This window comes from Myxocyprinus asiaticus, chromosome 47 (assembly GCF_019703515.2).
Source record: "Myxocyprinus asiaticus isolate MX2 ecotype Aquarium Trade chromosome 47, UBuf_Myxa_2, whole genome shotgun sequence".
Lineage (NCBI taxonomy): Eukaryota > Metazoa > Chordata > Actinopteri > Cypriniformes > Catostomidae > Myxocyprinus > Myxocyprinus asiaticus.
Window position 1 is genome coordinate 4,432,819 of NC_059390.1, and position 26,252 is coordinate 4,459,070.

The 26,252-nt window shown below is 36.9% G+C and overlaps 1 protein-coding gene across 2 annotated transcripts in view; it reads left to right on the top strand.

Annotated features, from left to right (window-relative positions):
* The first annotated feature begins 6,441 nt into the window (after positions 1–6,441).
* The window catches only part of LOC127436745 (actin nucleation-promoting factor WASL-like), a 33,563-nt gene continuing 13,752 nt past the window's right edge, over positions 6,442–26,252 (top strand). The window contains exons 1-5 of one of the 2 annotated variants that reach the window (XM_051691070.1): positions 6,443–6,845; positions 19,262–19,396; positions 23,008–23,094; positions 24,365–24,461; positions 25,667–25,690. In XM_051691070.1, the coding sequence (XP_051547030.1) occupies positions 6,738–6,845; positions 19,262–19,396; positions 23,008–23,094; positions 24,365–24,461; positions 25,667–25,690 (451 nt within the window). In that variant the 5' untranslated portion in view covers positions 6,443–6,737. Of the gene's footprint in view, positions 6,846–19,261; positions 19,397–23,007; positions 23,095–24,364; positions 24,462–25,666; positions 25,691–26,252 lie in introns of both variants that reach the window. The other variant, XM_051691071.1, reaches the window with a different exon arrangement.

The following is a 26,252-nucleotide window of genomic DNA, read 5'->3' on the forward strand; positions in this document are numbered from 1 at the left end:
TCTCCCTTTATTTATTTATTTATTTATTTATTTATTTTATGTAATCAATTACTTTTGTTCTGTGGCCATGCAGAGATTTCAGTTGATGCATTACTTCATGCTTGTGTGTGTGTGTGTGTGTGTGTGTGTGTGCCAACACAGCTGCTGTTTTACTCAGATGCATGTTCTCCTCTTCAGCCACGAATCTTGTGTTTTTCTTATATTGTAATACAACCTAAAAACACCTCTCTGTGTAGCTTTTGGAAAAGCATATGTCAAATACTGTATATATCAGATGATCTATGATGACCATAAATCACTTTTGCAAAGGTCTACCTGCCTTACCTAACAAATAAAGTTCAATTATAGCATGCTGTTTTGCTTTTCTCCTCCAATGCAATGCCCTGTTTGAGTTCTTAAATCAAATGTAAAACAGCGGTTCAAGAAACGAAAACCGGTTAATAACCGGTTAATTTTGTTCTAATAATTTTTTCATGAAACCAAAATCGAAGGGTTCATCACAGTAAATTTTCAGAATTACACCAATTCCTGTTGCCTGAAAAAAATAGTAATTTTTGTAGCTTTTTGGTGCTTTGATTCTGAAGGAAACCACAAGTCTAAAAACCAGTGTTAATATATAAGGTGCACTCAGTAATACTTTGTCTTGGACTTACATTGAGACCTATGGGCATAGATGCAGCACCATTCAAACGCAATAGTTTTTAGTTTCAGGTGCCATATTCAGTAACTTTTTGATTACTTTTCCACTGCACGTTACGGTTCGACTCGACTCGACTCTGCTTGCTTTACTTTTCTGAGCTTGCTTTTCCACTGCAGTTTAGTGCCGACTCAGTATGGGTGGGATTATAGGCTGATCGTCATAGTTGCGCCGCCTCTACTGCCGTGACATCATCTTAAAAACGACACAAATTTTACTGACCATAAACAATAACACGACTGCTAGCTGTTAGCTACTAGCTCATTGTGCTGCATAAAGCAGTTGTTGCATGGTGATTTTACACAAGTGTAACGGTTAAATTGGCCTGGTTGTTTTAGAAGCAAGCTTTCCAGTAGCTGGTCAACTAAATAAAGTGAAGCTTTCAAGCAGAATATAGAGTTAACGTAACAAAACGTACCATCCTCCATCGTGGACTCCAACAACGCCGAGTCCAGGGCACTCTCCCTCCCATTGCTTGCCTGTCTATTACCATAGATAGCGTCCATTTGGTCGAACTACTTCCACTTTCTTCTGTTTGAACCACTCTGGCTGTTGTGGTCCTTGATGGTGGACACTGTTGGTAGGTCCGGTGGTAGCCGTGTGCGGTAACAGCTGAGACACTTCCTGAAAGACTTTTTCATTTTGCGTCGTTTCGTTCGTCGCTAAAGAGAGGAACGTCTGCACCTCGTTTATTGACCACGGCGTGGTTTTGCGCACAGCCATTTCATTTTACAATTTGAAAGTCACGTGAACAAATGATACTGCTATCGCTGTTGCTAACTTTAAAACTAGCGGGTTGATGTCCCGTGTCACAAATCCAGTGACGCTGGTAGTGACGATTCTCTCTGACCTATCAGTGATCTGCAGGATTTTGACGTATCATTTAGTATCGGCTCGGCTCGCTTGGAACCTCGACCGAGGTGGTACTATAAAAGTATCAGGCACCAGGTACTATCCACAGTGGAAAACCCCCAAAAAGCGAGCAGAGTCGAGTTGAATTGAGCTGTACCGCGCAGTGGAAAAGCCCCGCACTGGTGAGTGAGTAGTTGGGCTGGTCATGTGATCCTTACATGGCAGCCCTTATGAGGAGACCCTCTCATGTAGAATAAAACACACTTAATGAAAAGACAGTACTTTATATAAGCTACTGTATGCTATGCTTGTTATGATTTCTATACTGAAAATTCCCCCACATGGGAAAAAATGTAATCGCTTATTGTCGCTTATTTTGGGTGAGGAAAGCCCATATTTTAAGCTTGTTTTCCCTGACCAGGTGTCTTTTTTCTCTTGCAAAATCTGCCAACTGGTACTGTATGTCACTCACCCTTTGTACAGAGTACTGCCATTTTAAAAAGAATATTATTAACCATTTTTTTATTTCATTCTAATTGGCGTTTACCACTTGGAAAGTAGGCTGCCGAACACTGGAACCAGAACTGAAAAATACTGTTTCTGCTCAGAATGAACCGTCATGAAAAAAATTTCGTTTTTAGTCCATGACTTAAATATCTCAATTGTTTCTCTGGGACAGCTATGGAATGGAGAGCAAAGACTATAGAAACTGTTCTCCGATTTGCGAAGACACCGAAATCTTTAATGAAATGTCAGAGATTTCAATATGAACTCAAATATTTCTCATCAAATTCTTCCTAGACCAAATTATCTGAGCTATGCACATTAATTTTATAGCTACAGTATATGCTGTTACTGTATTTTAACAATAGTCTCAATTGTTTCTACAAAGTTTATACTTAAATGAGAACTCCATTATGTCTCCTGAGCTGTGAAAGCACAACCTCTGAGCAATAAAATGTTTCTCATGGGTTCTCGATTGCCATCATAGAACTAGGCCATGTACATGTACGGTAATAAAAACACACATTACATAACTGCAGCTGATTATCACAGAGGTCTTCTCTGCTGCATAGAGAGCCATGCAGGAAAAAACAAATGTTTCTGCTGCACAATTATTGTCATTTTTTACCTTACAAGACCTGTTTAATCAAATAGGGCAAGATCAATGCACCCATTAAAGGTTTGGTGCCGTCCCAAAAGTGATCTCAGGATAAATAGGTGATATTAAACTATTAAAATCAGCATGAGACACTCCTGTTTTTCACATTCTTTCAATAGGCCTTTGAGTTAGTAGGCCTTGTAAGTTTTGCATAAACTTTGGGAGTCACACTTCATTCTTTCTGCTGTGTGATTCATGCTAAATAATACTTTAACATTAATGTAAGAATGTGGATTGCACATCTAGTGTAACTCCCTCAGCAGTTTTGTACATATTTTGCAATAAAGATGCCCAATCAGTGAATACAACTGCTGACATGAAATGCCCCTTAAGAGGTAACCATAAAATTACTCTACAAAATAAGAACTTATATTTTGCAATAAGATATGAAACCTATTTTTATGGTTTTGCATACTCACTGACCCCAAAGTTGCACGTGTTTACAGGTTTGATTTTAAGGCTATTTTAGGTTACCTTTCAAATCTGGTTCGAACTAAATTGCTACTTAAAACTGGCACGCACATGTGTGTGTTTTTACTGGACAGCAGAATGTGTGTGTGACAGCTGGTGTTCATAAGCATACTTGCTGCATAATCTAATACTGTTGTAATTTATATGAGCAAACTCTGCTGTGCTTTCTCTGGCCAAGACAGTCAGCTATTAGCATTACACTATAAAGCAAATATTACAGTATGTAGTCCTCAAAGTTAGAGGAAGACACAAGCAAAGGTAAAAACAAAAAGACATAATAGTTGTAAGATGATAAGAAAAAGGTTGTGAGAAATCTCAATTAAAAATAAATAATAAGGAAAGAAAAATGTATATATAAAAGGACATAAATTGAAACTTATGTCTAAAATCATGTAGTATAATGTGCAATGTAGTGAGCATAGGTTGAAGAGGTAAAGTTGAAATGAGAGGAAGACATAGAAAATCAGATTTCATTTTCAGTGGCAGCCAACTTCATCTCTTCCTCTCTTTTTTGTATAAGTATTTCTTTTTCATACTTTTCTCTGGCATGTTCAGTTCTGTGCATTGCAAACCCATTCTCTCTCATCTGACTGGTTTTTCAGGTTCTCGTCTATTTACCTCACAGTTCAACCATGTTTGGGAGTGGCTAACTTCAAGCCAGGACAGGAAATACTCAAAACTGTTGTCAGCAGTGAACATTATCTCCATATTTCCCAGCTTAAACACATATTTCACTCACAGAAGGTCTGAAACACCAACATAGACTATTAGCCAATATATGAGTTATAAATATCTGTGAAGACAATTTGCTTACAGTTACTATTATAGCCATGCATAATGCATAATGAATAGTCCAGTCCACTTAGGAACAATTGATTCATTTATTTGGTTTTCATGTGGTCCAAATCAGAGGTCATATCCACCTTTTGTTGAACTGGGACATATTAAAAGCCACACACCAATAAACATAGACATGTGGAGTAAAGTGCATGTGGCTATTACTAATAATGGGCGTTTGTTATTTGGATTGTTAATTTTGTTGGTCTAATAGTCCTCGTCCATTCCTGTTTTGATTAACATCCACTTTGACATGGCGTCACGACTCAGCCCATCACGACTCCGCCCACACTGTGTTCCTTTCTTAAAATCACAATAGCCTTTCACAGGATATTATCGTTTATTTTTTTCAAGGGTCCCACTTTCTCATCCGTTATCTTTTTTTGTTGTTATGTAATCAATTACTATTGTTCTGTGGCCATGCAGGGATTTCAGTTGATGCATTACTTCCTCGTTTGCATTCATGCTTTTGTGTGTGTGTGTGTGTGCCAACACAGCTGCTGTTTTACTCAGATGCATGTTCTCCTCTTCAGCCACGAATCTTGTGTTTCTGTCGAACAGTCTTTCTTATATTGTAATACAACCTAAAAACACCTCTCTGTGTAGCTTTTGGAAAAGCATATGTCAAATACTGTATATATCAGATGATCTATGATGACCATAAATCACTTTTGCAAAGGTCTACCTGCCTTACCTAACAAATAAAGTTCAATTATAGCATGCTGTTTTGCTTTTCTCCTCCAATGCAATGCCCTGTTTGAGTTCTTAAATCAAATGTAAAACAGCGGTTCAAGGAATGAAAACGGATCAAATGTTTTGCAGAACGTAACCGAAAAAGTCAATTTCAATTGCTCCAGAGTGAAAACATTATTTTAAATGCTGGTAACCAGTTAATAACCAGTTAATTTTGTTCTAATAATTTTTTATTTATTTATTTATTTTTTTTTATTAAACCAAAGATCAAAGGGTTCATCACAGTACATTTTCAGAATTACACCAATTCGGGGCCTGGGTAGCTCAGCAAGTAAAGACGCTGACTACTGAGTTTGAATCCAGGGTGTGCTGAGTGACTCCAGCCAGATCTCCTAAGCAACCAAATTGGCCCGGTTGCTAGGGAGGGTAGAGTCACATGGGGTAACCTCCTTGTGGGCTATAATGTTGTCCGCTCTTGGTGAGGCGCATGGTGTGTTGTGCATGGATGCCGCGAAGAATAGCGTGAAGCCTCCACATGCGCTATGTCTCCGCGGTAGCGCACTCAACAAGACGCGGAGGCAACTGAGATTCGTCACTTTCTTATGATGTGTTACATTCATACGAGCAGACAGAGAAGTAAGCTTGAAGTAAGTTTGGAGCAGAAGAAATAGAAATAAACCTTGTGTAAATTGTCAGCTTTACACTAAGCTATAATGCTATTTCTAGCCATTTTACATGCACATGTTATCAGGCACGATCATATTTTTTTATCAAGAAAATTCACGTTGAATTTCTTTTTTTCTAGTAAGATATTAGGGCAAAAATCATATTCTTGATAATATTTTTTGTATTGTTTTCCTGTAAAAATATCTAAAAATCCTTAAAACAAGATCAATTAGATTGAGTCTTGTTTTAGAAACAACGCTGCATAAGATATTCAGGTTTTTCAGAGAATGTATTTTTAACATGTGTATTTTGTCTTACTGTACTGGCAGAGTTTTTATAGTCAAAACAAGTGAAAAAATCTACCAGTGCTGAAGAAGTAATCCAAAGTATTTAGAATACATTACTGACCTTGAGTAATCTAACGGAATACGCTACAAATTACATTTTACAGCATGTATTCTGTAATCTGTAGTGGAATACAAAAGTAACTCTTCCAACCCTGATATAGCAAAAAGCAGACGTATCTAAATAATACGTATCTGTCTCCTATTGTAGCTAAATATTATCTCATTACTTATGCTGACGTTGCCTTTTTTGCCGCTTAGTTTTTTATTTTATTTATTTTTTTTGTATTTAATTTTTTTATTGCAGAACAATACACATAGGCTACAAACCAAATACATCCACATAAGAGTAGGGGTTACAGTGAAGATAAAAAAGACAGCAATTCTTATACTTAGTCATCAATTATATTTAACTATTTATCTATTTTTTTTATTATTATTATTAATACAGTTAAGAGAACTGTTATTAAAAAAAAAAAAAAAAAAAACTTTAAACATGGTTTAGATTTACTGTGCTGACGTTGCCTGGTAACCTTCATAGAGCGTCTAATTACGTAAAATATTTATTATTCATGAGTCACGCCTACTCCCTCGTTGATTCGCCAGCTAACTAGCGCCCACAACGAACGTCCGCCTCTCAGCCAATCATTCAAATCTAAAGGGCGAACGTCACGTGGCGTCATTAATATTAATGATCTGGCCTTTGCTGTAGCAGTTGCGTTTTTCCCTGTCATGCGCAACGCTAGCAGTGCCATGTTGGATCGAAATCTCGGTGCACTGGAGTTCAAATGAAAGTTTAGAGTCTCAAGGCGACATCGGAGAACCACACATACAGGGTTCGCGTTTATTTCCGAGATCAGAGAAATTACGCCTTCTCGACCCATCCACAACCAAACACGCACAGGTCGGGAGATATGAGAGTGTTCGGAGATAGGCTGCGGTGATCGGAGATCAATGAACACATATTTTCTCAATCCCACTTCCTGATCAAGTTCACACCATCGAATTGGCAAAAATGAGCGGCCCACCTCCAAACAGGAGGCCCGTGGGCAACACTGGCTCCTTGTTGCTCACTCCGCAAGAAAATGAAGCGCTCTTCAACCATATGGGCAGAAAATGCACCGTAAGTTTGCTTGATTTCTTTGCCAGGTCTCTGTTTGTAGCGTTCAGTCCAATACTATGTTGTATAATGTTACCTATACAATGAGTCATTAAAGATTCCACTGGAATGTAACACTTTGATTATCCATCAACTGGATACAATGTTGCACTCTACAGTGTTGTTATGTGCTGTATCAGTAATGGAACATCAAAGTGTAATAGGCAGAGAATATGGTTGCTGCAGTAGTCCTCCACAGGCATTTGTGCAGTTTTTTTTTTTTCTATATCAAGAACAGTTCTTTAACATGCCATAATGTTTAAGGTGAACTCCTAGGCCTAGGGCTGTTCTGAAAGATACAAGTGATTTAGATGACAGCTCATCATTAGCATGCATTATATAAGGGGGATGTTCAGATATGAACATGAAAGTGTATAAAGAAGTGTTTTATAATATTAACTAATTATCTGATATGCATTATATAGGCCCAATGTAACTCTGTCTCTCAGTGCTGTTAATGAATGTTATTATAAAGTGTTACCAAAGTTTGTTCATGTTACAGCTCTCTGGTTCACAATAGTTAAAGTTAATTATGGTGGTCATAGAAGTTTAAGCTGCGCTATATCAAACCTCTTAATAAAGAAATGCTGTTGAGCATGTCATATTGGGATGTTCCTTTAGATTTCACTCTCAGTTTGATTAAATGACCTGCGTTTATGACTGTCACTTGACAACACTTCATAAAACTTCCTCCTACTCTGGGCGACCATTTCAGATTCACAATAAAATTAACTATTAAAACAGTCCTGATCTCTAGTTTGAGACATTCAACTCTACATTTCCAACATTTAATATCTCTTGCCACAAGAACAAACCTGTAAACTTGGATCTGAACAATGTTTCATACAAGGAAACTATGCGCATTAGAAATTTGGGATGCACCAACATATCAGCCAATTATTGACCAAATGAAAACCATCAGAATATCAGTCGTAAGCATGGAAAGGGAAATATATATTTAAAAAAGATATTTATTTATAATTATGTAGATTTATTGCATTGTGTAATAATTTTTTCTCTGTGTAATGTAAAGAAATACCTTTCAAAATAAATGAAATCCAAAAATGGAAAGCATGATAAATTGCATAATATGAATTTGTAATGTTCTATCATAATATGTAAAATGTGAGTTTGTTTGGAAGTGCCTAGTAGCCTTTTTTTTTTTTTATTTTTTTTTTTATAGCTGTTGTACCTCTTTATTCATTTTTAAAGCATAATTCTTAAGAAAAACTGATCTGATGACAAATAAGGTAAGTGGCAAAATATCGGTGTTGGTAATCGCCAAAAGATTTCATATCAGTGCTTCCCTATTAGAAATGTTGTCATTATGACATTAGTATTTCTTGCTTAACTGGCAAAGATGAAGCCAAATTTTCAAGAATCTGCCATTGAAAAACCCATATTGATTCAACACTATACAGAATATTGGGGGAACGTGGCCCTATTAATGTCTTTGGTTATGGCCGTCTTGATAAATGGTCGACAGAGAGGTTTTTATTTTTATGTCCAATACCAATAACTAGAAAGAGAGGTTGTCCAATATATGATTGCAAATACATTATGTAGACATCTTATTGATTTTTTTTTACATGCACAGTTATTGTCTGATAATCTGGCCATATATCAGCCGATTTATCAGCAATATATCTGATGATTTATCCATGTGTTGAGTTGCATCTTGTATATCATTGATCTGCATAAGCAGTGCATGCAGCCATAACTTGTTGACGACAAGCTTTGATATTCCATAGAACATTACAGCCACATTTCTTTATTCTGCTTTGTTTTATAACAGCATAATCCAATTTCACCCAGGCCCAGTATCTGTGGTTTTCTAATATGCTGATACTCATATTAGCCTCCCAAACAGATTGTAGTTGGTTTTATTTTGCCCAGGTAAAGTTCAAGTCAGGTGCCCCATTCGACTGTTCGTAAACTGCAGTTGGTGTTCTGTTTGTGACTGAGCTGTTTCCTCATTCCATTACATGCTCTGTTCCTGCAAGAATAAACTCGTGCTGTTGTTCAGAAAGCTGAAATGAGGTTTCCTCTTCAAATGAGGCCGCGCAAGTTTCCAAAGGATCACGTTCTTCTAACGTGGTGTACTGAATCTGTGTTAACCTGTTTAAAACAGGAACCTGCTCCGTATCCATGGAATTGTCACACAAAAGTGGTTTCTCTCACAAGACACAAGTTCTTGACAGTGCTCCACATACCTGGCAGTTTTGGACGATGACAGTGCTTTGCCTATCATTGGGCAGTTGACATGAAATACTTTCGGGATGTTGACAGCATATTCATTATTTTGAAAAGATTATGCTTGCAGTTTTGTCTCATGTAAATTGAGAGACCATACATTTAAAATGGTCCTATATTGCGTATTAACATAAAAATGACACACTTCAGCTTTAAAAGAAACGATGACCAGACGCAGTACCTAAATTTACTCTTTCCATTATATATTCATGTACATTTGAATCTAAAGTCTTGATGTTGATTGAAAATAGCTCAGGACAGATCAAGTGTCAACTACCCCAATGCGTCCCAAAGACTTAGAGTCCCCTTTTGCTATACGTTTATTTTATTTGTTTTTTGCTTAAATGTTGATTGAAGTGGTTGTGCTCTCTGATGGATAATTGAGCTGTTCTGAACACTGCATGAATCACAGAACCTTGAGGCTCAACTGCAAGCTGTTCATTTTCTAGTTAGTGTTTTTCCAGCAGTGTTGTCAGTGAGGAGGAGCTGTCTCCGTTCACACACTGACTGAAAGAGCAACAAGTTTTGGACTGGGATTGCTGGATCAGACCACCCTGAGGAAGTGGTGTGGTGACCTCGGTGATTTTTATGCTGGTTCTGGCAGACTGTGGTTCTCTAGCATGTATAAGTGGGGGGTTGGAGAACCAGTCCACTCAGGTAGTTCCTGCTGGCCAAGTTTGCCCATGGAGCATTTTTAGCTCTTTGAACTGGGAGGGCAGTTTAAAATCTCCTGGTTTAGTAGGGCTTCTGATTCCTTTTAATGATTCCAGTACCTTAAGGGTTCTATTAGGGCTGGCTATTATGTCTTAAATTATATCTAAATATTTTTCCACCTATAGACGATATTCAATATATAATTGGATAATTATGTATTTGCTCTAAAATGGCTCAAAAGTGTTTGTTTGTTTTTTATCAAAGGAACCATCATTTTATCCAAACAGCCATTGTAGCCAAGTAGTTTCAATATTTTAAAGACATTAAATAAAAATCTATTTAAAAATAATTAGTTTTTCATTAAATAAACAAAGAGAGAAAGAAATGCAATCATTTTCATTAATATGCACTTTATATTTATATTTCATATACAGTGATACATAGAAGCTTAATAAAAAGCATTATTTACCTTCAAATGTTTTTACTAATACATTTTTGTGAATGAACAAGTTGTGCAAAGCTGCTTCACTGATTTATTTTTGAAACACCAGTTGAATATTGCATAATACTAAATTATTACTGTTATAATATAATGCTGAATTATCATTATTATTCTGATTATTAGATTTAATTATACAAAAGTAATATATTTTTGTCCTGTTTACTTCACCTCCACCTGGGGCTTTTATTTTGACACAGAAAAGGCAATGTGTATTTGACAGTTTACAATAGGAATTTTATTTTCAATTACGATTTTGGCTTCCAACGATTATGAAAACAAGATCATCGAGATAAACTGATTATTGTGCCACATTCCGTTTCGCAATTAAACACCCCGCCATTATATCTTTAAAGCAACCTTTATTAAAGTTCAAATAATAAGGAAGCGGGTTATGAAAATAAACTCAGAAACTGGCATTTCTCTGTGCAGTCAGTGCTATGAGTTGTGTGAAATGACCGGGGAAGAGATTGAATCCTCTCCCGGATGATGCACACACTGGCGCGTGGATGCTCGTCACTCGCCCATGTTTGCTGCAGCTAGATTATAACGTGATGGCTTGCGACGTAAAAGGTGATTGGCTCTTTTACCTGAAGGCAGGACTTCCTTTCTACATCTGGTGACCCTTGGGTGTTCCAATTTCTCCCATTCATTTTAATAGAAGTGACCCGTCTCTGCTAAAGAGTCTCTGGGCTTGCAAACCACACGAACCTAAACACCTCCTAAAGCTGAGTGCATGATGTGTTCACGTCCTGGTAACTTGTGAAGCAGAGGCTGCAGCCAGAAGATGATGCTTTATCCCTTACCTGTATATGTGTCTGAAATTGTGGCATGTCAGCACTTTAAAATATGCAAAAATATACAAAATTAACAAAAAGCAAAATCTAAAAAATGTTGTTTAATAAATGTCTAATCAAATGATCCTATCAAACTTGCCTATATTTCAGATTTACACATTTCAATTTCATAACAAATTTCCATGAAATTTAATTGAGTAATCTTAAAATTAAATAAATAAACCTCAATATATTTAAATTGTATTAATTTATTTTTATAAACTTAATTAAACTTGGAGTTTTGTTATGAATTGTTTGTTTGAGTGAATAAAATTCTATCCATTTATCAATCTAAATAATGTTTGACAACTTCACATCATCATTTGCATCATTCATTCATCATTATCCTAGGTAATCCATTTCTTAAATCCATTTCCTTCTTTGAGCCTCTGAGCTCTGACTGAATTACATGGCAGAAAACATTTTTCTAATTAAGAGAGCAGTCAATTGGCCAGACAGCGTAAATCCTGCCCCCACCTTTCACCTGAAATGTTCAGTTACTCACTACAAAGATTAAGTATTAATTTGCTTTATTTAATTAATTTTACAATTTAGTTGAATATTTAGGCTTGCAAAAAAAGTAAAACACATTTAAAAGATAATAGCTAAATTATATAAATTGGTTCAGATACAGAATTTTGACAGTGGGGGCACAGTGGTCTGGCTGAGGGGGCACTGCCCCCTGGTGCCCCCCTGTGGCGCCGACCCTGTATCGGACAATGCTGAATGCAATATTTAATCAGGGCTCGACATTAACGTTTGTCTGGGACAAGTGGATTTTTGAAGGGGCAAGTGAAAGAGAATTTTACTTACCCTACCGGACAAGCAGACTGATTAAAATGTAAATAACGAAAAAATAACCTGCTATATTTGTGATATCTTAGGCCTGTGTCATTTATTGGAAAGTTCATATATTCTTATTCTGCTGTTGAAAGTAATCCAGAGTGTGTAATTTTATTATTCGCTAATGATCTAGTAACAGCTGCGCCCTGTTTGATTGACAGGCAGCATATGTGCGTGTGCTGATCATGTGACTGTATTCTGAAAATGTTCAAGTGCATTTCAAAATTACGGCAAAATGCCCGTCTTGGTGAGGTATTCATGTAAACACAGAGTTATGTCTAAAGTGAACGTAAACAGCGGAGAAATAATGTATTCAAATGTTGGACTTGTAAGTATAAATGTAAGCTAATATACCTGCTGCTGTCTTGTGTGTCATTATAATAATCAAACAACCAGAACAAGAAAACGAGAAAACACTCACTGCTCTTGACTGGGTGAGTTTAGTAGCTTTAAAAAGTATTAATGTATTATAATCATACAGTGAAGACCAGTAGTAGTTTTATGTTGCATTTCATTCTGAATGTTTACTTGATACTGCTGTTAAAAACTTTGAAAGCTGTTAAAAATTCTATTATATTGAATCTATTTCTATTCATTGCTGTTTTTATTGTTATTTTATTACTGACTGTTTACTAGCCTTGAATAATTACTTAAGAACTTGAAACCATTCTTCCATAATTAACATATTAGTTAGTGTTATTATTTGTTGTGGTTTTGAAGCTGGTATTGAGAATCGTCAGATTTCACTACAGACTACTGACATTTTCGAGCTGCCCTAATTTACAATATCCCGCATTTCGCTGAAACGCTGTAATTTCCCCCTTTTCTGTTATTCTGTGCTGCATTTTGTAGATTTGTGTAATAACTTGTTGCGGTTACTAATGTTTGGAATTGCAGGAATGCTTGATTGCACAATGCACCTGAACTGATTTGAGAGCGCCACCATTCATGTGCACAAAGGCTGGGTATCGCCAGCCACCTTGCGATACAATACATATTGCGATACACATGTCACGATTCGATATATATTGCGATTATATCACAACATCATTATTAGATTTCGATTTTGGGAATTTTTCAGTTATAATGTCCATTTTGCTTACATACAGTATGAAGGAAATTCTTTCAGCTAATGCTGTTATTCATTATACAGGGGACCTTACGGACATATCAATTTGACCAAATTTTTTGTATCATTAGTTTTTCATCATTTTAGTGACTTTAGCTTTTTTTTAAATGTAGTCCATGTATTACATCAATAAATATGATGTATTAATATATTATATTGCTTATATACAGTATATTGTTACATGTTTGTTGTTTACATGCCTAATTTATACTATTTACAAGTATTTATTTGTATGTAGAACAAGTGCTAAAACAATACCGTCTCTTTAAGACCTGTAGCAGGTACTTTGACAGTAGTGTTTGTTTTTGGTTGAATGCTTCTTTACAGCATTCATGCCATGTGTTGCAGATAGAAAGAAAGAGCGATCTTGACATTTTAAGAATTGAAATTGGGATCGTATAAATGAAGATTTAAGTAGAAAATCAATATTTTTCCCGGCCCTAGATCCAAACTCATGAGCGAGGTCCAGCATGTCTGTGAGAGAAACCCTGAATGCTGCAGGATCAGTTTCAGTCTCTTTCGTGCCTCATAGAAGCATCTCTGACTGCACTGAAAGTATCACGATATATCGCAATACATGGATCTAAGTATCGATACAGTGTTGTGAGAAAAAGTATTGCAATGTATCTATATTTTATTATATCGACACAGCCCTAGCGTGCACACAGATCAGCACGTCACTGGTTTGTTCTGAATCACACAGAGACCGTGTTTATCTGTCTTTAAAATCACAGCCTTTTGTGGATTAATAATCACATATGATCAACTCGTTATTTTGATTAATTGTGCTGCCCTGAAGGGTCGTGAAATTAGTTTACTGATGCACTCTTTATGAAACTTAATGAAAGCACATTAAAATCATCGCGATATTCATGATATTGGTCAATTTTACATCGTCAGCAAAATTATCTCGATTATATCATTAATATTCGATATATCGCCCAGCCCTAGGTTCTATTGATGATTCTTTTAGTGCTTTTGAGGAAGAAATATTTTGAAACATTCTTATTGGTATTACTACCCTGTACCCTCAGCAGTCTGTTACCAAATAATGGGATTAATCACATATATAAATGTTTGCTAAAATGGCCCTCAACTAAAAATAATTAAATGTATAATGATTACATGTTTATGAATACTTCAAAATAATTGATGTATATTTTTATATAATAAATCAGATGATCGAAGTGCATTACATTATTGTGGCATACAAATAAAGCATTGATAAGACAATACAAAAGTGGCTTTAGAATACAATGTATTGTTTATTTCCATTTAAAGAACATAAGCCAATCATTGGCCTACAGTCCACGGCAATCCATTTTGCAATTGAACTTGTCCGAGATGATAGATTTATTATAAGGGCTTTTCTCAGGACGCGTCAATTCACTCGTGCATCAGACGGACACTTTTGGAGCATCTCACTTTGGTTGCCTCGTCATAAACACTGTGTTTTTTGGTCACTGTGTCAAGTTGAACGAAGTTTAAAACTTAGTCTCTAGATCCCTGCATTCAGACTTGTGCTCCTTCCAGCTGTGTTTAGATGCAAGAATGCATTTTTATCTTGTGCTGTAACTAGTGTCAAGCAAGCCTGATTGTGGTTTGTTCTCTGTACATCTGCTCGTTGCCTAGACCAATCCTTTGGCAACGTCATTGCTTACGTCACTCACGGAAGTGATGGCAAAAACCGTACGCAAACTTTAATTGGATTCCATTGTTGAAAAGTTATTTCGAGGGCTCTCGTAGACGGTTGTGGCTTCAAGCCATCAACAGAGCTGACTGGATTGAGGAGATCATTTCAACTCACGGCGTTGCAGCAAACAATTATAGCAAACGTTATTAAATGTTTATTAACTCGTATCATAATAATTGTATGGCAAAAAATGCATCTGTTTTTATGATGGTTTTGTGTCGTATGTTTGTTTAATCATCTAATCTGTCAAATCTAACACAGCAGTCTTCCGGCTTTCCGCTGCCACTTACTGTGCATGCGCTGAAATTTGTAAACAATGGGAGTGGTCTACACAGTTGGAGTTTCGCTTACTGGCCCCTGCTGAAAACAGGTGGTACTTCAAGTTTGAATTTTCGGTATTACGGTTATTTTTTATTTTATTCTTTTTTCCCAATTTGGAATGCCCAGTTCCCACTATTTAGTAGGTCATCCTGGTGGTGCGGTTACTCACCTCAATCCAGGTGGCGGAGGACAAGTCTCAGTTGCCTACGCTTCTGAGACCGTCAGTCTGCGCATTTTATCACGTGGCTCGTCGTGCATGACACCGTGGAGACTCCACATGTGGAGGCTCATGCTACTCTCCACGATCCACGCACAACTTACCACGCACCCCATTGAGAGCGAGAACCACTAATCACGACCGTGAGGAGGTTACCCCATGTGACTCTACCCTCCCTAGCATCCGGGCCAATTTGGTTGCTTAGGAGACCTGGCTGGAGTCACTCAGCACACCCTGGATTCGAACTCACGACTCCAGGGGTGGTAGTCAGTGTCAATACTCGCTGGGCTATCCCCCCATCATATGTATTCTTGATTAAACCATATCATATCAACAACCATCCAATAATTAAGCTACTCTGATTCATTGCTACTCGGTTCATTTCAAGTCAGATGATGAAATGAATGACTCGTGGTTAATTAAGTTTTTGATTCACTAAAAAGATTGGGCTGACAAAATTAATTAGTTCGGCAGAAAGTACTGTATGATTTGCGCCGTTGATTCAAAAGAACCGGATTATAGTCCAATCAGGAATCGGACTACACTGTTCGCGCTGAATGGTGGTGCCTTGAACAGTGTCATAGTATTTTGTCTGGTGTATCGTTTCGGTAGAAGAATGCACGTTCGGCAACTATTATCAAAACTGAAAGTCATGAAAATCATTTGGTTCCAGTATTTTTTTTTTTTTTTTTAATGGAACTCTGTTTCCAACCCTAAAACATACATTTGCCACAAGTAAAAGTTTGAGAGAGACTGAATCATTTTATCGAATTTAATAAAAAAAAAAAGGAATGTTAAAATTGCCAATTTTATCAGGGCGATTATAAAAGTTTTTGGGGCAGTTGTCACTCCTTAAAAAAAAAGCTTTTAACCCACTCAGTCAAATAAGAAACCGCAAAGTTCTAATAAGTGTCATGTAGAAATACTGTATTATCAAGAAAGCAGCATTCAGAGCAAATAATCTCGCTGCTTTGATGGATCATCAGTGATGTCATCGCAGTACATGAGTAGATGTAGATTATGTCACCATAGTTCTTCCAGAGGGCATTTCAGCTAACCACAGATATTGATGAGTGATAAACTGTGATGTAACACGGCTCTCGCTCTTACACACTTGTTCGAATGAATGCCGAATGAAGTTTGAGAAATTACTATAATGAGTGGCAGCTTTATTTTAGCCAATGAGAACTCGGAAGGCCTCTACTCTGTCCGGATCCCTTTTGCATTTTGCAGGTCTGCGGTTTTGTGGATTCTTCAGACGTCTGGCATGGCTGCATTCTTAACTGTGCTCCTTGCTGGGCCGTCTGGCTTTGCTGGTCTCCTCTCCGCTTATGTAAATCATCTGGCACGTCCTGAGAGTGGATGCTGATCATTTATTCCCTAAAGTGGCTGTTTGGCTTGGACTTTTAACACATATTGCAGCTGTTTTCATAACAGTGCTCGGAAGTTATTGCTCACCCCATGATTACATCACTGGGTAACTTCTAGTCTTAGCTTTTTTAGCAGTACCTCAACTGTCCTATGTGGCTTTTCACCCACAGTTATAGCTGAGAAATGTTGTGTGTTCAAGTTCTTGCAGCTTGTGCATCTCAGGATAAACGGTTGATGTGCAAACCCAGAAGTTTAAGTAGATATGTCCATTGGGCTGGGTAAACATATTGATTTTCCGATTAATCGCCATTCGAATGATCCTGATATTGATTCTTAAAATACCTAGATCTTAAAGAATTCTGGTGGCTCAGTGAGTATTGATGCTGACTGCCACACCTGGAGTCGCGAGTTCGAATCCAGGGCGTGCTGAGTGACACCAGCCAGGTCTCCTAAGCAACCAAATTGGCCCGGTTGCTAGGGAGGGTAGAGTCACATGGGGTAACCTCCTTGTGGTCACTATAATGTGTGGTTCTCACTCTCGTTGGGGCGCGTGGTGAGTTGTGCGTGGATGCCGCGGAGAATAGCGTGAAGCCTCCACACGCGCTACGTATCTGCAGTAACGCGCTCAACAAGCCACGTGATAAGATGCATGGATTGACGGTCTCAGACGTGGAGGCAACTGAGATTTGTCCTCTGCCACCCGGATTGAGGCTACCACGCCACCACGAGGATTAGAGCGCATTGGGAAATGGGCATTCCAAATTGGGGAGAAAAAAAAAGAATTCTGACAAAATTCTTACTTAATTAAATTTGAGAGTTTTTACAAGCAATTTTATTTAGTTCACTCAGATTGTCAGTTTCATAATTTCCGTCAACATAATTTAGTTAAATTAGGTCAGATCAATGTACTATCGTAGTTTTAACTCGACTTCATTAGGTTCATAAAACTCAATTTAATAATGTTTCATTTAATTTTTACTTAATTTATTTAATTAATATTTAGGATATGCCAGGTGAGCAAATGTGGGGGCAGTGAAACTGTTGCACTGTCAATTTGATAGCAAATGCTTATGGAGCTAAACACCACTCAAATCAAACATCACTTGAATGTAAAAGTCCATCTTCAACCTCTTCACCACAATGGTAACCCCAAAACTCCAGTCTAACAGACACTCTTTTTAAATATCAATCAAACATTAACAAATCTCCTATTCTAATCAGTTTCATCAATGCTACAAAAACTATTCATGTAGTCCAATGTCATGTAACTCAAATGGATTAAGTAAACATAATTTGTTTTGACAAATTTAATTGGATAAAACGCAATGAAATCAAGTTGTGACAAAATGTTCTAGAATTGTGCTGCTTTAGTTAATTTTAATTAAGTAAACTGAAAAACCTGCAAAAATATTTTTATTTTATTTTAGATTAAGTAAATAGCCTTTTGGGCTCCATTTAAATTGGTTATTTGTGCTCTGTTCAGAAATAATATATATTTTTTTTTTTTCAGATTTAATATTTTCGTGATATAATGCGACAAGTTAGAAGGTTCCCTGTATAATTTACAGCATTTGCTGAGAATTTTTTTCAAATTTAATTATCTGAATCTGAATTGAATCGAAATGAAAGCTTGAGAATCATTATAGAATCAAATCGGTAGATCCGTATCAATACCCAACCCTAGTTCAAACTCTTTGCTCTTATAAAGAATGTCATATACTATAACATTCTTGAATTTCACAAATACATGCCCAGGTCACTTTTCACCCCAAAATCAAAAGTAAATGTCAAATTAAATTTGCATAAAGTAAATTAAACCTGTTTTAGGACCATGATTTTAATTTATTTATTTTTTTCCATAATTTTCTTGACAAAAAAAAAGCACTTTTCCTTTCAAATTCCATTACACTAAAACAATTAATTGAGTTTTAAATGAAAATGTAAGGCAGAACAACAGATTGTCTTTGATAATGTGCTGCGCTGTCCTGCCAGGAGATTGGGCTATAGCACGTGTCATTCTCATCATTATTAGTCTGAAAGAGTGTCTGTCTTCATTTACTGGCATTGTGACCGGCAGTTTCGTGAGGAGACTTATTGAGTCCTGCGCTCTTGGCACGGCTTTGTCATACTCCATTATGTCCATCATGAGGTGTATGCGCTGTGTCAGGCGGCTGAATGACACTGCGGTACAATCCCATCCACTGTAGTTTGACCACCGTACACACACATCTGTTGAACTGCAAGAACTCCTTGTCTGTGGCAGTTTAATGGACGGACCACTTTCTGAAATGATTGACTGGCAAGATTCCAGTTGTGAAGTGCTTTGTGGAAAAAAATATCAGAGTGAGAAAAAAGCACCATCTTTTTGCTCATTCAGATTACAGTAATTTTCATAATGGGCACACAGTCAGTAATACCCATTCGGTGGAAACACTGAAGGAAGACAGGAAGGTATTGTTACTTTTGTTTAGTTTATTGTAGTATCGATTTGATAAAGTACCAGTACTTTTGATATCCATAGTCACAGATTTGTTATAATTATTGTGTTTCTTTTCTGTCTGCAGAGTTTGAGTTCAGCAGTGGTGCAGGTCTATGGAGCCGACAGAAGTTCGTCCTGGGTGAAGAGATGCTGTGGGGTGGCCTGCCTTGTAAAAGACAACCTTCAGAGATCTTACTTTATCAGGGTGTGCGATATCAAAGTAAGTCAATGTCAAACAATGTTGCATATGCGTTAGATGTCTTTTTAATACCTAACTGCACTTCTAGGGTGTTGCGGTGGCAGTTTTTACCACCACAATTTTTAAAGGGATAGTACATCCAAAAATGAAAATTCTCTCATCATTTACTCACCCTTGCCATCCCAGATGTTTGACTTTCTTTGTTCTGCAGAACACAAATTAAGATTTTTAGAAGAATATCTCAGCTCTGTAGATCCACACAATGCATGTGAATGGTGGCCAGAACTTTGAAGCTCCAAACATCACAATAAAGGCAGTATAAAATTAATCCATAAGACTCCAGTGGTTAAATCCATGTCTTCAGAAGAGAGATAAGTGTGGGTGAGAAACAGATCAATATTTGAGTCCTTTTTTTTTTACTATAAATCCACTTTCACTTCCACATTCTTCTTTTGTCTTACTGGTCAAAGGTGGAGATTTATTGTTAAGAAGGATATATTGATCTGTTTCTCACCCACACCTTTCATATGTCTTCTGAAGACATGGATTAAACCACTAGAGTTGTATGGATTACTTTTTGCTGCCTTTAATGTCCTTTTTGGAGCTTCAAATTTCTGGCCACCATACACTTGATTTGTATGGACCTACAGAGCTGAGATATTCTTCTAAAAATTTTAATTTGTGTTCTGCAGAACAAAGAAAGTCATACACATCTGGGATGGCATAAGGGAGAGTAAATGATGAGAGAATTTTCATTTTTGGGTGAACTATACCTTTAAGGGCAAATTTGGGGTTGGGGGAGGGGTGTGCACAAAGTGCGTGTTTATTGTGGATCAAGCTTTAAAAAGTGCGACATTGAAAAAGGAATAGAAATTTAAAAAAATTAAATACCAAAATATGAATCCAAAAAAATAGCTTGCATTGGCTTTAAATTTCTGTCTGTTATTGCACCAATAGGTTACACATCGGTAACATGTACATTGCTGTGAAAAAGTATTTACCCCCTTCCTGATTTCTTGTATTTTTCATACTAAACTGGTTTAGATCTTCAAGATATAACATAAAACTAAGGCAACATGAGTAAACACAAAATACAGTTTTCAAGTGTGTATGTATGTGTGTATATATATATATATATATATATATATATATATATATATATATATATATATATACACATTATTATAATTTTTTTTTTTTTTATTGAAGTAAAAAAAGTTATCCAACACCTATATTTTCCATGTGAAAAACTAACTGCCCCCTTAAACTTAATAGCTGGTTGTGCCAACTTTAGCAGAAACAACTGCAACCAAATGCTTCCAATAACTGGAGATCAATCTTTCACAGCGCTGTGGTGGAATTTTGACCCACTGAACTGCTTTAGTTCAGCCAAATTGGAGGTTTTTCGAGCATGAACTGCCCATTTAAGTTCCTGCTACAGCATCTCAGTCGGGTTCAAGTCAGGACTTTGACTACGCCACTCCAAAACTTTAATTTTGCTCCTTTTGAGCCATTCAGAGGTGGACTTACTCCTATGCTTTGGATCATTGTCTTGCTGCATAATCCAGTTGCGCATGAGCTTCAACTCACGGACTGACAACCGGAAGTTCTCCTTTAGGATTTTCTGGTAGAGAGCAGAATTCATGATTCCCTCAATTATTGCAAGTCACCCTGGCCCTGAAGCAGCAAAGCGTCCCCACACCATCATACTACCACCACCATGCTTGACCATAGGTATGATGTTCTTTTTGTGGAATTCTGTTTGATTTACACCAAATGTAACAAGACCCCTGTCTTCCAGACAGTTCCACTTTCAACTCTTCAGTCCACAGAACATTCTCCCAAAATCTTTGAAGATCATCAAGGTGTGTTTTGGCAAAATTCAGACGAACCTTAATGCAGTGGTTTTCGCCTCGCCACTCTTCCATGGACGGCATTTTTAGCCAGTGTCTTTCTGATAGTGGAGTCATGAACAGTGACTTTTATTGATGCGAGAGAGGCCTGCAGTTCCTTGGATGTTGTCCTTGGCTTTTTTGTGACTTCCTGGATGAGTCGTCGCTGTGCTCTTGGAGGAGTTTTGGAAGGTCGGCCACTTCTGGGAAGGTTCACTACTGTGCCAGGTTTTCTCCATTTGGAGATAATGGCTCTCACTGTGGTTCTTTGGAGTCCCAGAGTCTTTGAAATAGCTTTGTAACCCTTCCCAGACTGATGTATTTCAGTCGCCTTTTTCCTCATAATTTCTGGAATTTATTTCGACCTTGGCATAGTGTGCTAATGGGTGAGACCTTTTAGCCAACTTCATGCTGCTGAAAAGTTCTATTTAGGTGTTTATTTGATTGAACAGGGCTGGCAGTAATCAGGCCTGGGTTTATCTAGTCCAGCTGAACCTCATTATGAATGCAGTTCATAATACTGAAAAATACTTTTTCACACAGGCCCAGTTGGTATTGGATAATGTTTTTGCTTTAATAAATAACATTATTATTTATGTGTTTACTCAGATTGCCTTTGTTTTATGTTAGCCTTTGTTTTATGTTTGAATTTTTGAAACAATTTAATATGTGATATACACAAAAACAGAAGATATCAGGATGGGGGCAAATACTTTTTAACTGAACTAACATCAAGGGCAAAAAAATATTCCAGAATGACAGATTCTGTTAATATAGCTAAACTTGAATATTAAACAAGAATAAATATCAGTAAACAGATGGACAATAATTAAATTCAGTCCTACCTTTGCTAAAGCTTTTCAAGTGTCAGATGTTTTATACTTTTTTCGACAGGAAAAAAAAAAAAAAAACCTTTTCCACATTTAGAGAAGACCTCACTGATTTTATGATGTTTCCAGTTGCAACATTTTTTGATTTGGATAACAAAGACAAGATGGAAAACGATGTGCATCTTGAGAATAATTAAACCATTCTACTTAAAATATACTGTTGACGAAAGTATGATGTGAAATAACACTGCAAGATATTACCAATGCACTAACAATGTTTTATTTAGAAGAAGAAAAATCTTGTTGATTAATAGCTCGTCAAATTATCCAGTCATAGTATTTTGAGGATTGCCCCGTCTGAGCTGCGGTAGCTGATATAGCTGAACAAGATAAATTGTAGCGCTTAGTGGGTTAATCACCTTTTTTCAGATGCATCCTATTTGACATTAATCAGCTATGTCAACAACATAAATATAATATAACCACTTACATCTGTACAGGAAATGAAGCAAATGCACAACTGAGCTTGTACCAAATTGTGCGTACCTGCACAGACAATAAAGTGAATGCACAGCTGAACTTGAACAAGTAGCACTTTAGATACGGAACTCGCGTTGTGAATAAGCCGGAGCTGTAACAATGTGCAACGCTTAGCATTCAATTGAAAATGTATACGTCTCTAGCATTAAGAATCTAGGACACGGTAAATAAGGATCCAATACTTCACTATACTCGCATGTTATTATTTTATTAATTTATTTCAGATGGTCTTATAAGTTAATACATTTACGTGCACATCACCGCCCATGGCAGTCCACCACTGCTGTGGGGCAGTTGTCATGGTGATCCTAGCAGCCATAACTTCTTATAGGTTTCATTCTGATTGTTTGTTTTTCTTTCTGGTCAACAGGAGGGAAAAACCTTGTTTGAGCAAGAAATTTACAACAACTTCACAATTAACAGCTCCAGGCCATATTTTATCACATTTGCTGGAGATGTAAGTACTCGAGTCTGTTCGTGTGTTCATATTTAAATGCTGTTACTCATTTCAAATGAACAGTTTTTAGGTCTTAAAGGCACAGCAGCAAAAACCAACCAAGGTAATTTTAAGGATCATTGAGTGGGTGGTAAATGGTTGTGAAAAACTGGGGGGGCTGAAGTATAACCTGACCCCTGAAGGCCCCGGCACACTCACGACAAAGTTCTTCTTCGTTCTTCGCTTGGAGCCAAAAAGAAGTTCAAAACCGATGAATAACGACATACTGTTTGCAAACATTCAGACACCGGCTGCACCACTGGGGGGAGGCGTTTAGAGGAGCATTGAAATATGAAGATGCTCAAGACTACATGTAAAACACCAATAAATATGACATTAAAATGTGCTATCAATGGCTTCATGTCTCATTCTATGAGTAGGATTCACACGAGATCAGTGAAAGAAGCTGTTTTAGCTACTTTATGATGATTTAAAGTAATATACTGTAGATGCAGTAGATAATGTGTAATTTGTTTCGTTTACATTCTGAATTAATGTAGCTAACATGCTATCTGCAGCCATAATATGCACCAATTACACTCTGTTATTGCACTTTATGATGACACCGATACTACTGCAAAGATTGGTGTATAAAAGAGTGTTAATAGGTAGAATACAGACGATAGAGCATTGTGCAGATGTGTGAATTGGCACTTAAGAGTATTTGATTAAAGTTGATTCCTTTTTGTAGACTAATTAAACAAAAAACATCATATGACATGGTCTTGGAACATGTATCTACATGAACAATTGTACAGATTTAGGTAAATGTGCGCCAGCTCACTAATAGCTCTTTAAGCTATTTGTGTTCATGTTGACTGAACTTACTGAGCGGGCATTAGCTGTCGGTCTCAAAGTAGGTGGAGCTCCGGGTCACACTTACCGATGACGTGGACCAATGGTAGTAAGAAGGTATTTAGCAGCCGGTAAGAAATTGTTCTGAAAGTTTGCGTTGACGAGCTGTTATGAACCACTGAAATTAACTCAACCAGATAGCCAGGTTTCATTCTAAATGACATGACACCCGTTCATTCTTCAATTTCGTAGGAAGTGTGCAGGGGCCTTAAGACACTTTACATGTGCACTTTTTAGCAAAACCAAAGAGACTTTCCAAACTGTTTTGTGTTAGTGTGTCATTGAATCATCTGTGTTTCACTTCATTAGTGCCAGTCTGGTGTTTCAGCATAAGCCGAATAAATACAAAGCATTTATAATTTGTGTTCCATTTCAGTCATGCCAGATCGGCCTCAATTTTGCCAATGAGGAGGAAGCCAAGCGCTTCAGATCAGCGACCAGCGATCTTCTGGGCAAAAGACAGAGGAAAACCGGTAATTAGAGCAGCACTGTAACCTGTGTCTGTGCTTCAGTGAACTGTGTTTCTCTGCGTTCGCTTGGAAAAACCTTGATCATCTTGGCTGGTTTGGTCCTGATTCAGATGTTTTCGCTCAATCATTCTTTCTTTAAAGGGATAGTTCACCCAAATTTTAAAATTCTAAATTTACACACCCTCTTGTTGTTCCAAACCGGATGACTTACTTTCTTCTGTGAAGCACAGATAGTGAGTTTTTGAAGAATGTCCTGGCTGTTTATTTTCATTAAATGAAAGCGAATGGGGATGTCAAGCTTTGAAAGGGTTAACAAACAACATTAAAGAACCATAAAAGTGGTTTGTTCGACTCATGGAATTTTTTGCATTCTAAGTCTTCTGAAGCCATGCATTAGCTTTGTATGAAGAACATACAGAAACTTCGTTATTAAAGTCGTTATTAACTGAAAATCTTCCTCTGCTCTCCAATCAAATACAGTGGCAATAAAGTTTGCTCACAAGACACGTGAGAAACAATGGAGTCAAATTGCACTGTACCATTTTTGTTGTACTAACGACTTGTAGTCCAGTTCAGAGCTTTGCCAAAAGGGAAGATTATCACTGAATAACGAAATGGAATATAGGAAATGGCTGGGAAGCTGCGTGGAATACTTTTATGGCACCATTTTGGAGCTTAAACCCAATCCCCATTCACTTTCATTACATGAGGGTGAGTAAATGATGACATACTGTGATATGATTTTTGGGTTATCTATATCTTTAGCTGGATCTCTTATTCTTGGAATCTTTCCTTCTTAACAAAGGCTGCTCCTTTCCCACCATCCGTGTATCCTCGTGCCTGTTACTTGAGTTTAGTTACTCTTTGATGTGTGTGGGACCCACAGGGGTCTGCTCGTGTTGGTCTGCTTCTGATTAGCTTTTCTCTTTTAACCGCTTCCTCTCTCTCCATGTGTCGACTGACTCAGCAACTTCTGTTGGGACAAGGAAAGGATTGTACACTTCATGAGTTGCTGTTTTTGCATTTTTCTGTATGCCGCCAAAGAACTAACCCAAAATGCTCAGGCTTTTTGACCTTTTGTACACAGATTGACCTCAAATCTAACTTTCTTGCTCTCACTAATGACCAGCACTTTTAAAATGACATTTAATCACATTTAAAATAATTGTCAGTTTATTAATAATGGTTATCTTAATTTTGTCTTGCAGAAAAAAGACGTGACCCACCTAATGGTAGGTTGTTTACCAATTAATTAAGTTTACTTTCAAGTTAATTCAAACAAATGTTATATAAATTAATTCTGTCTCAACTAAACTTTAAACATGAGGGACAAATTTGACCAGTTGAAGTGTATTGATCATGTGCAGGTGAATTGAAAATGCCCTGGTGTTTATTGATACAGAATAAATATCGAATCATTAGGGTGAATCTCTTGAAAAAAATGGCCATGTCTTATTTCACCTAAAAGTAATAGAAAACAAAATAAGACATATATGTATTTAATTGTTATTAAAATTATGTCTCAAAATAGTTTTTAAAAATGGTCTCAAAATAGGTATTTGCATTTTTATGTTTATGTTTAAATGTTTTTTAATTGTTTTTTATTTTTTTTATTTTTTGTTGGAATAAAAAATAAAATACTTATTTATTTTTATTCTTTTAATTTTGAAAATCCTTATAGGTTTTTGATCACTATACTTTTTTTATTGCAGTTTAACTTGCACCACAAACAAACAAAAACAAACTTTTCATTTTGGGATGAAATATTTAGGGCTAGGTAAAATTATAAATGTC